This window comes from Pseudophryne corroboree, chromosome 5 (assembly GCF_028390025.1).
Source record: "Pseudophryne corroboree isolate aPseCor3 chromosome 5, aPseCor3.hap2, whole genome shotgun sequence".
Taxonomy (NCBI): Eukaryota; Metazoa; Chordata; class Amphibia; order Anura; family Myobatrachidae; genus Pseudophryne; species Pseudophryne corroboree.
The window spans coordinates 373,721,457-373,736,345 of record NC_086448.1 but is presented as its reverse complement, the minus strand read 5'-3'; the positions used below and the strand labels follow the sequence as shown (position 1 = coordinate 373,736,345).

Here is a 14,889-nt window from a genome sequence, read left to right as displayed (position 1 = left end):
CCTACAATCTGACCCCATCCTGCTTTGCACCAGCAATGAGGATCGGAACACACAGAAAACTGACAATTATAGTAAAGTCAGCAATCACACTAGCAATCAGTTATAGGTTACATAAGTAACATAAGTATAATATGTGCTCATATTGCTTAATCAACTACAAATACATTTCAAGTAGGTAGGAGAACATATTACTGCATTATATTATATAGGAGTTTTAAACGTATTCAGTCGCACAGAGAAAGAAAAACAGCAGTAATAGTTTAGACTCCTGTGCATCAGACACTTATCCAACTATTCGTACCAAAGGTAGATAGAGACTTAGAGGCAGATGTATTAACCTGGAGAAAGCACAAGCGATAAACCAGTGATAAAAGCAATGTGATAAATGCACCAGCCAATCAGCAACAATATGCAAATTAACAGTTAGGAGTTGATTGGCTGGTGCGTTTATCACCTTGCACTTATCACTTATTTATGCTTTCTCCGGGTTAATACATCTACCCCAGTGTGCTGCATCACCCGGCTCAGGAGAGTGGGATACAGGTAGACTCCCCCAGCTTCCAGGATCGATCAATACGTTGTGGAACGCAGAGTAGATCCAGACACTAATAGTGTACATACTCGCCCCGTGAACCTACAGTGAACAAAGACGTCCAAGTGAACACTGACGCATCAGTCAAACAGTCGCATATGCTGCGACTGGGTCCTTTTAGATACATAGCGTCTCAGACCGAAGCTGGAACTCCATTCATGGCGGGAGACTCGGAGGAAACTGGTCATGAACCTGGGTGAGGGACGAACCAAGGGAGCATCTTACTCTCACTGCTGACATCAACCCCAGGGATCACGGCCTCATACTACCCCTGGAGCCTATGATCCCTGAGGCCTAGCGCTGGGGCACCAGAGGTGGCAGCCACGTCAGCGACTGTTTGGTGCAGCTGTGTCCGCGTTCTCCTACTAAGCGGAACCGATGGCTTGCCTTCATCCTACACAGATGCCCGCAGAAACAGCACTGTACACGTGGGTAAGCGTTGCCGCGAACCAGCGGGGAGTTGTTGGAGCGACTCTTTCTAAGGTACGTATAAGGCGCTTTTTAGAAAGATCACTCAAAAAACATAAGACTATAAAAATAAAATCAAAAGCTGATGGCTGCTAAAAACCAGCAGCCCACTGACCATGGTCCGGCTCCTGCCGCAACAAACAAAAAACTGATTTGCCCGATCCAGAAGGCGGGGATATATGGATGGGCCTGTAGCAAGCTGGGAAAGCCGAAAGCATTGACTGTTTGGTGAAAATTCGGTTGCGTCATCATAACTCAATGTTATCCTGTGGATAAGCTGTCAACCCTGCTGGAGAAAATAGGATTTTAGTTACTTGCCGGTAAATCCTTTTCTCGTAGTCCGTAGAGGATGCTGGGGTTCCATTTAGTACCATGGGGTATAAACGAGTCCAATAGGAGCCATGGGCACTTTAAGAGTTTAATAGTGTGGGCTGGCTCCTCTATGCCCCTTCTACCAGACTCAGTCTAGAAACTGTGCCCGAGAAGACGGACATACTTCGAAAGAAGGAAATGCACAAACAGTGGTGAGATTCACACCAGCTCACACAACAAAAGTAAAGCCAAGCTAACCAAACTGAAACAATTCAGCAACGGCTGAAACAACTATACTTAACCAAGCAATAATGCAGGAAAACTGAGCACTGGGCAGGCGCCCAGCATCCTCTACGGACTACGAGAAAAGGATTTACCGGTAGGTAATTAAAATCCTATTTTCTCTTACGTCCTAGAGGATGCTGGGGTTCCATTTAGTACCATGGGGATGTACCAAAGCTCCCAGTATGGGAGGGAAAGTGCTGAGGTTCCTGCAGAACAGATTGACCAAACTTTAGGTCCTCACAGGCCAAAGTATCGAACTTGTAGAACTAAGCAAACGTGTTCGACTCCGACCAAGTAGCTGCTCGGCAAAACTGTAAAGATGAGACACCCCGGGCAGCCGCCCAGGAAGAACCCACTTTATGAGTAGAATGGGCCTTAACAGATTTTGGACATGGCAAGCCTGCCATACAATAAGCATGCTGGATAGTAAGCCTGATCCAGTGAGGAATCATCTGCTTAGAAGCAGGACACCTAATCTTGTTGGGAGCATTAAGAACAAATAGTGAGTCCAACTTCCTGTGACGAGAAGTCCTCTTCACATAAAGTTTCAAAGCTCTCACAACATCCAAGAACTTTGAGGTAATTGAGTAGTCAGTAGCCACTGGCACCACAATAGGTTGGTTGATATGAATAGCCAACACAACCTTTGGAAGAAGTTGCTGACGCGTTCTGAGCTCAGCTCTATCCTCATGGAAAATCAAGTAGGGGCTCTTGCATGACAATGCCCCTAATTCCGACATACGTCTAGCAGATGCTAATGGCAACAGTGTGACCACCTTCCAAGTAAGAAACTTGACATCTACCTCCTGTAAAGGCTCGAACCAATCTGACTGTAGGAACTGCAGCACCACATTAATATCCCAAGGTGTCGTAGGAGGCACAAAAGGTGGTTGGATGTGCAGAACCCCTTTCAAGAATGTCTGAACCTCAGGGAGAAAAGCCAATTGTTTCTGGAAGAAAATGAACAAGGCCGAAATCTGGACCTTTATGGTGCCCAAGCGTAGGCCCACATCCACACCTGCTTGCAGAAAGGGGAGAAACCGTCCCAGTTGAAACGCCAAAATATGAAACTTCTTGGATTCACTCCAAGACACATAATTTTTCCAAATCCGATGGTAATGTTTAGACGTTACTACCTTCCTAGCATGCATCAGGGTAGGAATGACCTTGTTCGGAATGCCCTTCCAAGCTAAGATCTGGCGTTCAACCTCCACGCCGTCAAATGTAGCCACGATAAGTCTTGATAGGCGAACGGCCCCTGTTGTAGAAGGTCCTCGTGAAGAGGAAGTGGCAACGGATCCTCCAGCAGTAATTCTAGAAGATCCGCGTACCAAGCCCTTCTTGGCCAGTCCGGAGCAATGAGGATCGGCTGAACTCCTGTTCTTTTTATTAGTTTGAGAATCCTTGGGATGAGTGGAAGGGAACACATACACTGACTGGAACATCCACAGCGTTACCAGTGCGTCCACCGCCACTGCTTGTGGGTCTCTTGTCCTGGAACAGTACCTCCGAAGCTTCTTGTTGAGGCGAGAGGCCATCATTTCTATCTAAGGTACACCCCATTGGCTTGTCACCTCTGCAAACACCTCCGGGTGGAGGCCCCATTCTCCTGGATGGAGGTTGTGTCTGCTGAGGAAGTACGCTTCCCGGTTGTCCACTCCCGGAATGAAGATTGCTGACAGTGCCACTGCATGCTTTTCTGCCTAGAGGAGGATTCTTGTTACCTCTGACATTGCCGCTCTGCTCTTCGTTCCACCCTGTCAGTTTACGGTTTATGTAGGACACTGCCGTTACATTGTCCGACTGAACCTGAATGGCCTGATCTTTCAGAAGATGTGCCGCTTGTAGAAGGCCGTTGTATATGGCCCTTAGTTCGAGAATGTTTATCGGAAGGATGGATTCCAGACTTCACCACTTTCCTTGGAAATTTCCCCTTGGGTGTCTGCTCCCCAACCTCTGAGACATGCATCCGTGGTTAGAATGATCCAGTTCTGAATCCCGAACCTGCGGCCCTCGAGTAGTTAAGTTTGCAGCCACCACAGGAGTGAAATTCTGGCTTTCGGCGACAGGCGTATCCGCTGGTGCATGTGAAGATGTGATCCCAACCATTTGTCTAGGAGATACAGTTGGAAGGACCTCGCATGGAATCTTCCCAACTGTAGAGCCTCATAAGAGGCTACCATATTCCCCAGATGGCGAATGCACTGATGGTTTTAGGACATCCCGTACCATTGATGGATCACCAACGCTTTCTAGACCCATAGGAACACCCTCTGCAATTCCGTGTCGAGTATCATCCCCAGGAAAGGCAGTCACCTTGTCGGCTCCAAATATGAATTTGGAAGGTTCAGGATCCACCCATGATCCTGGAGTAGTCGAGTTGAGAGAGCAATACTCTGCAACAACCTCTACCTGGAAGATGTTTTTATCAGCAGATCGTCCAGATATGGAAATATGATCTCTCCTTGCCTGTGAAGGAGTAGCATCATCTCTGCCATGACCTTGGTGAACACCCTCTGTGATGTGGAGAGGCCAAATTGCAGTGCCTGGAACCGATAGTGACAGTCCAGTAGCGCAAATTTGAGATAAGCCTGGTGAGGTGGCCAGATCGGAATGTGAAGGTATGCATCCTTGATATCCAGGGATACTAGAAATTCCCCCTCCTCCAGACCTGAGATCACCGCTCTCAGAGACTCCATCTTGAATTTGAATTCCCTCAAGTAAGGGTTCAATGACTTTAGGTTTAATATCGACCTTACCAAACCGTCCGGTTTCGGTACCACAAACAGGTTTGAGTAATAAACCTTGAGTTTTAGGTGAGGTGGAACTGGAACAATAACATTTGTTTGAACCAATTTTTGAATGGCTTCCTGTAGGATAGCACTTTCTGTCAGCAAAGCTGGTAAGCCTGATTTGAAGAATCTGTGAGGTGGGAGTTCTTGAAACTCCAGTCTGTACCCCTGGGCAACAATATCTCTTACCCAGGGGTCTGGGCATGATGACGCCCAGATGTGAATGAAATGTTTTAGCCTCGCTCCCACCTGCCCGATCTCCAGGCTCGGATGTCCACCGTCATGCTGAAAATTTTGAGGAAGCAGAATCTAGTTTCTGTTCCTGAGAACCTGTTGGTGCAGGTTTCTGGATTTTCCCTGACCACCCCTAAAGAAAGTGGAAGGGGGTTTGGCCTTCTTAACTTTTGCGGTCCGAACGTAGGATAGGATTTCCTAGTCGGTGGTGTTGCTGAGGGAAGAAAGGTCGACTTACACGCAGTTGTCGTGGAGATCCGCGCATCCAATGCGTCCCCAAACAGAGCCTGACCTGTGAAGGGTAGGTTCTCCACACTTGTCTTGGATTCTGCATCCACCGTCCATTGGCTTAGCCAGAGTCCTCTGCGCGCCGAGACCGCCATGGAAGTAGCCCATGCGTTTAGCATGCCAAGGTCCTTCATGGCCTCCACCATGAAACCTGCAGAAACCTGTATATGACTTAAAAACAATTCAATGTCACTCCTATCCATAGTATCCAAGTCCTCTAGTAATGTGCCTGACCTCTTTACTATGGCCTTAGAAATCCACGCACAAGCAATAGTGGGCCTTAAAGCCACGCTAGTAGCCATGTATAGTGATTTGAGCATGGTTTCAATCTTGCGGTCAGCTGGCTCTTTTAAGGCGGTTGAACCAGGGACAGGTAAAACCACCTTTTTAGACAACCTAGATACTGAAGCGTCTACTATAGGTGGGTTTTCCCACTTCTTTCTATCCTCTTCAGGGAAAGGGAAAGCAATGAGAATCCTTTTAGGGATCTGGAATTTCTTCTCTGGGTTTTCCCGGGATTTTTCAAATAAAGAGTTTAACTCTTTAGAAGCAGGGAAGGTAAGAAAGGATTTCTTTTTTTCGGTAAAATAAGATTCCTCCTCCTGCTCCGGTACCTTCTCAGAAATATGTAAAACATCCCTAATGGCTTCAATCATCAGCTGCACCCCTCTAGCAAGGGATGCATTTCCCCTGTATCAGAGTCGGTATCAGTGTCAACTTGCATTATCTGGGCAAGTGTACATTTTTTCGGGTATGTAGGTGGGGTGTTTGAGGAAGTAGCGAGAGCTGAATACTTCAAACCCTCTACAGATTTTCTCAAAAACTGCATCTCTTTTCTGTATGTGACATCCTTGTTGAAATCTGGGATATCATTCCCCTTAAAGAATCCACCCATCAGGGTTCGGATACCGAAGGCTGGGAAAGTACATTGCAGTCCAGAGTACATGGGATAGACTCATCAGGAGAAGATACACATTCAGCAGCACAGGACACGGAGTCCCTAGACATGGTAAAGTGGATACATACACACACACAGGAAAAAGTCAGACACAGTTACCCCAAGAGTACCTTCAGAGAGTGACAGAGTAAAAGGAGCCAGCCACAAAGCGCCCTTGTAGGCAGATATGATACAAGCCTGGCGCTGACTATTTAACCTTAATAGGGTAACCAGTACTATAATCACACTCCCCTCCCCCCGTCTATAACACCCTGGTACCGCAGAGGTATACTGGAGTTATGTGGAGGGCAGCGCTCCTTGTCAGCGTCTGTCTGTATGATCTGCAGGGAGAAAATGGCGCTGGTGAGAGCTGGATCCGCTGAGAGGAAGCCCCGCCCCTTGCAATGCTCCCACCCTTGTGCCGCCGGCGCTGTACTCACCACTCTTCTTTCTTCTGGCTCTGTTACGGGGTGGCGGCCGTGCTGCGGGAGTGAGCGGTTACCTCATGGGCTTGCAATCAGCACCCTCAGGAGCTCAGTGCCCTGTCAGCGGAGATAGAGAACCATTAACTTCAAGAGTTGGTTTCTACTCCCCCAAGTCCCACGAAGCAGGGAGGCTGTTGCAAGCAGCCTTCCTGTAACCTAGCAACTCAGAAAACAATAAAACTAGAAAAACTCCCAAGAGCTCCCCGGGGCACATTTTCTAAACTGAGTCTGGTAGGAGGGGCATAGAGGGAGGAGCCAGCCCACACTATTAAACTCTTAAAGTGCCCATGGCTCCTAGTGGACCCGTATATATACCCCATGGTACTAAATGGAACCCTAGCATCCTCTAGGACAGAGGTTCTCACACTCGGTCCTCGGGGGCCCACACAGTGCATGTTTTGCAGGTAACCCAGCAGGTGCACAGGTGTATTAATTACTCACTGACACATTTTAAAAGGTCCACAGGTGGAGCTAATTATTTCACTTGCGATTCTGTGAGGAGACCTGCAAAACATGCACTGTGTGGGCCCCCGAGGACCGAGTTTGAGAACCTCTGCTCTAGGACGTAAGAGAAAAATCTGATGTGCCTAAGCATGAGGGCAGGGTATGAAGGCAGTGGAGCCTACTGTATCTTGGGAGCCCCACAAAGCTTTATTGTTCGTGCCAGACCAGATCATACCCAAGGTAAAGGATTAACCCTGTGCAGACCATTGACCCCGAAGAAGAAATGCCAAGGCACACCATCATTTTTTTTATTTTTAATATGCCATGCAGCAGTGCCCAGACACGTGCATGTTGTATGTCATAACAATACAAGGAGAGCATCAAGCTAGGAAAAATTACCTTAAAATACAGTCAGTCACGAACACACAGTGGAGAGGGCAATTTTATTGACTGACAGTATTTAGTGACTATGCACAAGTCCATTTGCAATGTAGCTATATGAGGAAAACCAGCCTGGGCCTGCTATGAAATGGTTTACCTTTACATAAACTGTCACTTTACAGTAGAGGAGATTACTAGAGTTAGTGCTCTCCCAATTCCCAGTGCTGTGCGACTCTGGCAGGAAAAGCTTCATCTTCCAGGATAAACCAAAACCTCCCCACCCACCCACCCACCCCAACACCACCCCTAGTAGCACCCATGCAAGAGCTGATTAACTTTCACTGCCCATCTATGGAGCTCACCCAAACGCAGGAAGTAAAGTCCAGCCACACACACTCTCTCTCTGCAAAGTACAGGAGACGGTCTTGGGAAAAATGCCCCAAATGGCTGCACGCTTTTTGAAAAACGCTGCACTAGAACATAGTCAACGCAACTCTGGTATTTGTGCATGCCTAAATCCATGCTATTTCTCCAGTGACAAGAAAAACAGGACAGTTAGATGGGTGATACATTTTTAATGTTAAAACCGTTTTGCATGTGGGTTTTTTTTATAAAAAAAATAACTAAAGTCTGTTTTCTATATAGTATATTACTTCATTAAAAATCAAGTCTAAATGAGTCTATTAATGAAAATGTTGCATTACCTTCATTTCTCTCCTCTTGCGATCGTCATACTCTTCATGTTCTATGACTCCCTGAGGTAAATTTGTGTAATTTGCAAGTTTGTTCAGAAGTGATGACACCATTGGGTTACTATCCATTTCCTCCTGCAGAGGTAAATATTATAAACATAAAATAATGTTATTACCATGTAGCAAAACTTAAGCAATTTAAGACGTAATTTTTTGTACCTAAGAATCAGATTTAAAAAAGAAAAAAGATCACAACTATACTTTATATTTGCCATTTATGAAATGCCATTGGTTTGTTTTTTGCCCAAAAATCTTTGACTACTCCCAAAGCACTACTGTCGGTCTTATAAACACATGACTACCCTTCTCAGCGTGGAATTCTTGCCTTCACTGTGGACTGGAGGGAGAGCAGTGTTTACAGAGCTTATTGTAAAAGTGGAGGAGGTCTGAGGCACATGTGGGGCACATTGGGTAGTTTTGAGGCACATCATGTGAAATCTGAGTGCATGTGGGAGCATTCTGCAGCAACTGGAGCTCTGAGGGCATGTTGGACTATTTTGTAGCTATGCATGTGAAAGTATTTTGGAGCCAATGGGGGCCTGAGTGTATGTGGGCAATATGAGGTCCTTTTGAAGGCTGAGATCTACATATGGCATATCAGGGTACGCATCACTGGTCTGTGAGTGTTCAAAAACAGGACAGAGCATTCACAATAGTTTGCAGACACACCAAACTAAGGAAGTATTCAGCTTCAGTTCTTTGATTGTAGCAGAACTGCAACTGCTAAAAATCGCACAGCAAGAGCCGCGCAGCATGCTAAAAGGCTGACCAGCACAGAACAAGCCGCCCACCAATGCGTTCGCAATTCTACGAATGCAGCAATAGAATGATCTATGCATTGCAAAAATTGAGCACCATCGACAGTTGCGGATGACCCAGGGCTACTCAGAATAATGAGAATGCAGAGGCACAGGGTGCCATGTTTTCACTTGCAGCTGATATCAGATGCACCCCCCAAAAACGGCCATGACACGCCTGCGTTTTCGCAACCATTCCCTGCCTGTCAATCAGCCTGTGATTGCGTTCCAGCAAGATGCAATCGCAGAAGGATCACAAGTCACCTGATAATCGGACAATTTGCATTTTGAAAACATGCAACCGAAGCTGAATTAGGCCCGAAGTCTGTCGATTCCTAAACCTAATCCATATGTCAAAAATAATCTAATACACAGATATAAAGTGCATATACAGATACATTGCAAAAATAACAGAACAGAAAGTAAGCCACAAAACAGTGCAAACATGACAGTCCATGACATTTTTTATGCAATTTAATTCACAATAACAAATACAGGTTGAGTATCCCTTATCCAAAGTGCTTGGGACCAGAGGTATTTTGGATATCGGATTTTTCCGTATTTTGGAATAATTGCATACCATAATGAGATATCATGGTGATGGGACCCAAGTCTAAGCACAGAATGCATTTATGTTTCATATACACTTTATACACACAGCCTGAAGGTTATTTTAGCCAATATTTTTAATAACTTTGTGCATTAAACAAAGTGTGTGTACATTCACACAGTTCATTTATGTTTCATGTACACCTTATACACACAGCCTAAAGGTCATTTAATACAGTATTTTTAATAACTTTGTGTATTAAACAAACTTTGTGTACATTGAGCCATCAGAAAACAAAGGTTTCACTATCTCTGTTCTACTCCAAACATTCCGTATTTGGGAATATTTGGATATGGGATACTCAACCTGTATAAAAATAAAAAATAATCAGCACTGGCTGAACCCATACCAAAGTTGATGGGCACAGCAGTCAGGTTCAGAGCCAGGGACAATGGGGTTGGGTATGCATGACCGGTGGTCAGGAGACCGCCTGTCACCATACCGGTGGCGCACACACGGGGTGTGTTTGGGGCAAGCGCATCAAGCCCCTTGCGGGCTCGCTGCGCTCATATGCTGCGGGATCGCTATTCTCACTATATGGGTGTCGTGGACACACACGAGTGGGAATAGTCCCTGCTAGTCGGCATGCAGACTGTCAGGATTGTAAGTGGGCAGGATGTAGGGGGAGGTATTGTGACAACTACATCCTGGGACAATGATATAAGGAAAGGAAGAGCACTTGAAGGTAAAAGGTTTTTTACCATCTACTTTGAACCATGTACACAAATGAAAGTCTTTTTTTTCCACAATACCATGAATGAGAGATCTGAACCCACTTTACTGTGTTTGTTGTCTCATGCATACACTATTTAAATTTTCACCATGCTACTCTGTGCTATCTGGCCCTCTACCAGTACATACAAAATAATGTAGCAGCCCACAAAAGAGAAGTTGAACAACATTGGTGTAAAGATCACAGCTTCCATAAGGGGGAAAATAAAATCATTGTTTTACTGTTCATGTCTAGCTTGATCTCGTCACTCCACCTCCAGTAAGGGTATAGGTAACGGATATTTCTATTCTCACATGAAAGGTTAAAATAGGTCCTTAAGGTCCTGGGCATGCATGGCTCATCTCTTCTTCCCATCTTTCCTCCACTCACCCTTTTAGCCTTCCCTACCCTTCTTTCTATTCCTTTTTATGGTTAAAGTGGAATGGTTTGTTTTCTTATATATACAATGGTCGGTAAATTAGAAAATAGTGGTGAAGTCTTTGCCTTTTCGCCACCATTTGATAACATGTTCCTGGGTATTTGACAGCATTAATGGATCATGAAGACTGACAACACAGCAGTGTTATCTTGATCATTCTCTTTGATGTATCTCAGTATAATTGTACAGTTTGTGAAGGTGCACTGTTTCTCTTGGTGTATTTTAGGATTATATTTCAATTGTAAATTTGATACACCTATGCGTCTATGTACCTTATCTTGTATGGAAACTTTATTGACTTCAATAAAAACATTAAAAAAAAAAAAAAAAAAAATATGCCCTTGAACCGAAAACTAGTTAAGACATCAGTAGGGTATCTAAAGGGCAGAATTCTTGTAAAGAGGTATTCAGTCAGAAAAGTATTTCTGATTTACTATGTTATATCTGTACCTCTCACCTAATACTGCAAGAAATACAATGCTATAGTGAATTGATTTTTTTTTTTTTATTCCTTTGCCCTTCAGGGAACCTTACTGCTGTTGATCAAAATAGAACAGCTTGTTTGTGATAGATGAACGTAACAAGATTCAACCAGGCTTTTCACTTACTCGCTGCAGCTCATGCTTAAAACCTTCCTGCAAATCAAAGGGATTACTACTATAGCTTCATGTCAATATATTGTAACCTCACAAAACCTGAATTAGAAATGTAGTATGCATTAGATGAGACAACTTAGTCCCTTTTGGATCTTTGTTGCCAAAACATTCCTGTCAAGTTTGTGTTTATTAAACATAAGCAAAGATTTCAAACTTAATCATCATTTGCATCATTGTTTATATAATCAACAGCACTGATTCATGTCCAATGTAATATTACTGCATACTATGTAACAGACTAATGGGCCCTACACACTGATTTGCGCAATATGAACAATTTGAAAGATGAACAATTTTTTATGAACGATTTTTGGCATACACACTGAACGATGTCTATGGCCGATATGACATTACGTACATCGATATCATCCAAATTGGCTTGCATATTTAAACGATGATCGATCAACAAAGAACGATTGCGGGGTTGCGCATCTTTCGTCGTTATTGCATACACACTCAAAGATGTGTAGAGCCCTTAAGAGCTAAATTTACAAAGCAGCACTTTTGAAAACCACCAGATTTAGCCACTGGATTTAAAGGAGCAATTATATTTAATACAAAACGCACCTGGTTTTAGATTGAATATAATTGCCTCTTTAAATCCAGCTGCCAAAAGTGCTAAAGGCACAGTTGGTTTGAGAAGTGGAGCACAGCAGATTTATTTAGAAATCCAAGAATATTTTCACATTTCTTGTTGGTCGTCAAGGCTGCATGATCCATTTTGTGACTAATAAAAAGAAGGATATAATGTATGAAATTATACTGTCAAAGCTTTTTCTAAATGTATTAAATTACAGTGTACAGTATACTATTTAACAGAACAGCAGTGACTTAATACTGTATACACTGAACAGCCTATAAATAATTTTGAGTGCAAACAATTCTGAAATATTTAAATATCAGTAGCCATTTGATTTTGTGCTTATGTCTGTGTTCATTTGTTAATGTCATTTTAAAATTACTTTTTAACTATTAAATAACTAATTTGATATTTGAATATGTATGTAAAAAAGTAATGATACTCTTAAGTGTCACAATCCTGACTAAAATCATATCATTTGGAGACTTACCTCTGCCATCTGTCCTGTATCCTGTGTGTTTTCTGCTGGCTGGGACAAACAACTCATCAGTACCATGAGTTCCCTGAGTGCTGAGTTCTCTATCTGGGAAGTGAGACTTGCTGACAACCTACACTTGTGTTGGTTAACCTTCTGTGTGAATACTGAATTCAGCAAGACTCCACATGCTGTCCTATGGTACCTTGCCAGAATCCACAAGTCCAGTGGTCACCAGATACAACTCCTTGTGCTCTTAGGCCTGCAGCCATTACGGTCTATACCACAACGGCCTTTCCTCCAAAACCAGCTATGGACGTCGCCATGACAGTTCCTGGTCAGCTGACCTTCCTGGACCCAATCCGGAATCAGTTCCTCGTCATGTGAATCCCTCATCCAGTCAGCAAGGAGCAAGGGGTATAAGTTCCAAGTCCCAGCACTGCAAGCGCTTTGTTGTCTCGCAGTCTGTAGTGAGCGCCTGCATCTTCAGTTGTATTAAACAGAGTGCTATTACCATCACAGCACCACCTGACTCTGGCTGATATTAAAAGGCCAAACCGCTATTTCCATCACAGCGTGTCCAAGTGCACTAGTGTGCCATCCCATCGCGGCATCTATGGCTTGCTGGATCCATCCAGCATTCTGTTGGTTCCGCCCAACATTCAGAAAACCTGTATTGCTGTCTTCAACCAGTATTCCAGAAAAGCTGCATTGCTGTCTTCATCCCACATTCACAGCACACCTGCTCTGCTGGTTCCGTCCAGCACTCCAGAAAACCTGCATTGCTGTTTTCAACCAGCATTCCAGAAAACCTGCCTTGCTGTCTTCATCCAGCATTCCACCTGCCTTGTAGGAAAGCCAATCCAGACATCTGGAAAACCTGCCTTGTCAGAAAGCCAATCCCGACATCTGGAAAACCTGATGTGCTGGTTCCGCCCAGCCTTCTGCAAATCTACTTCGCTGGCTCCATCTAGCATCTGGAAAACCTGCTGTGCTGGTTCCACCCAGCCTTCTGCAAATCTACTCAGCTGGTTCTGTCCAGCATCTGGAAAACCTGCCGTGCTTGTTCCACCCAGCCTTTTGTAAATCTAATACACAAAATTTGAGAGATCACGTCTGCGCTCGTTGATATATATAAATAATAAAACGTATACAGTTACTGAACAGTAGTGTTAAAAGTGAGTAGGAAAGTCACGTAATGTCGTTTGAAACGTGTGGACCTTTTTGTGTGGTTAAGATAAATAACTGTCCTTAGTCACGTCCGCAACGAGAAGTCTTTCACTTTAGAGAAGTCTCAATTGGTCATTCTCCGAGTTTTCCCCTGTATAAGTGCCAAGGTATCGGGAACGTTCTTCTCCTCAGTAATTGAAGACAAAAGGGACAGAAAAAAAGTTCGCTAATGGTATAGTAGATGTATGAGAGGATGGAGACGTCTAAATATAAAATCTTTAACGAAATGGTAGCTGTTGGTTGCGTACCCGTACTCACGTAGAAAGACGTGATATGCCCTCGCGTAAAGGTATCTTTGGTATTCTTATGGATTTGTCCTCCTTCTCCAACCAGGATCCCTTATGATTCTTATCCTCAGGAGTAGAAGAAGAACAATTGATAGTGTAGTGAGTTGGGGGGTATAACCGCTCGAAGGTAAAGTACTATTCTAAAATTGCAATTTCACAGTGGGGGAGTGCATACCGTACTCACATCCATAATGGGGTGTGAAAAACGCATAAAGGTATCTTTAGCTTGGTATGTTGTCACACACGGTCACACTCACATACGTTAAGTAAATGAGGGGTGGGCGTACCCAACTCACACTGCTCAATGCGAAGACTTGTATGTAATGGTATCTTTGAGTGGTCCTGCAGGGTCTAAATAGTCCTTATTCTAGGGTCCGTTCCCCTCGTATGATACATGAAGAGAAATGAGGCAAGGTGTCATGGGATGACACATATACAATTTATTTGCACAAACGGTTTTTAAAACAACATATAAAAATAAATAAAAACAGCCAATGGACTTCAGGTAAAATAAGGGGGGTAAGCACAGGTGGAGAGATGTTGATATCCGGATTATTCTCACCTTAGTCAATACCGTCCCGAATCGGTCCCTGGTAGTCCTAGGCCCTCACTACCAGGGACCACCAGGGACCGATTCGGGACGGTATTGACTAAGGTGAGAATAATCCGGATATCAACATCTCTCCACCTGTGCTTACCCCCCTTATTTTACCTGAAGTCCATTGGCTGTTTTTATTTATTTTTATATGTTGTTTTAAAAACTGTTTGTGCAAATAAATTGTATATGTGTCATCCCATGACACCTTGCCTCATTTCTCTTCATGTATCATACGAGGGGAACGGACCCTAGAATAAGGACTATTTAGACCCTGCAGGACCACTCAAAGATACCATTACATACAAGTCTTCGCATTGAGCAGTGTGAGTTGGGTACGCCCACCCCTCATTTACTTAACGTATGTGAGTGTGACCGTGTGTGACAACATACCAAGCTAAAGATACCTTTATGCGTTTTTCACACCCCATTATGGATGTGAGTACGGTATGCACTCCCCCACTGTGAAATTGCAATTTTAGAATAGTACTTTACCTTCGAGCGGTTATACCCCCCAACTCACTACACTATCAATTGT

The 14,889-nt window shown here is 44.0% G+C and overlaps 1 protein-coding gene across 3 annotated transcripts in view; it reads right to left on the bottom strand.

The window, feature by feature from the left end:
* The window catches only part of SLC12A7 (solute carrier family 12 member 7), a 952,187-nt gene that overhangs the window by 339,571 nt on the left and 597,727 nt on the right, over positions 1-14,889 (bottom strand). For all 3 annotated transcript variants that reach the window (XM_063922663.1, XM_063922664.1, XM_063922665.1), the window contains exon 3: positions 7,923-8,045. In XM_063922663.1, coding sequence (XP_063778733.1) covers positions 7,923-8,045 — 123 coding nt within the window. The remainder of the gene's footprint in view (positions 1-7,922; positions 8,046-14,889) is intronic.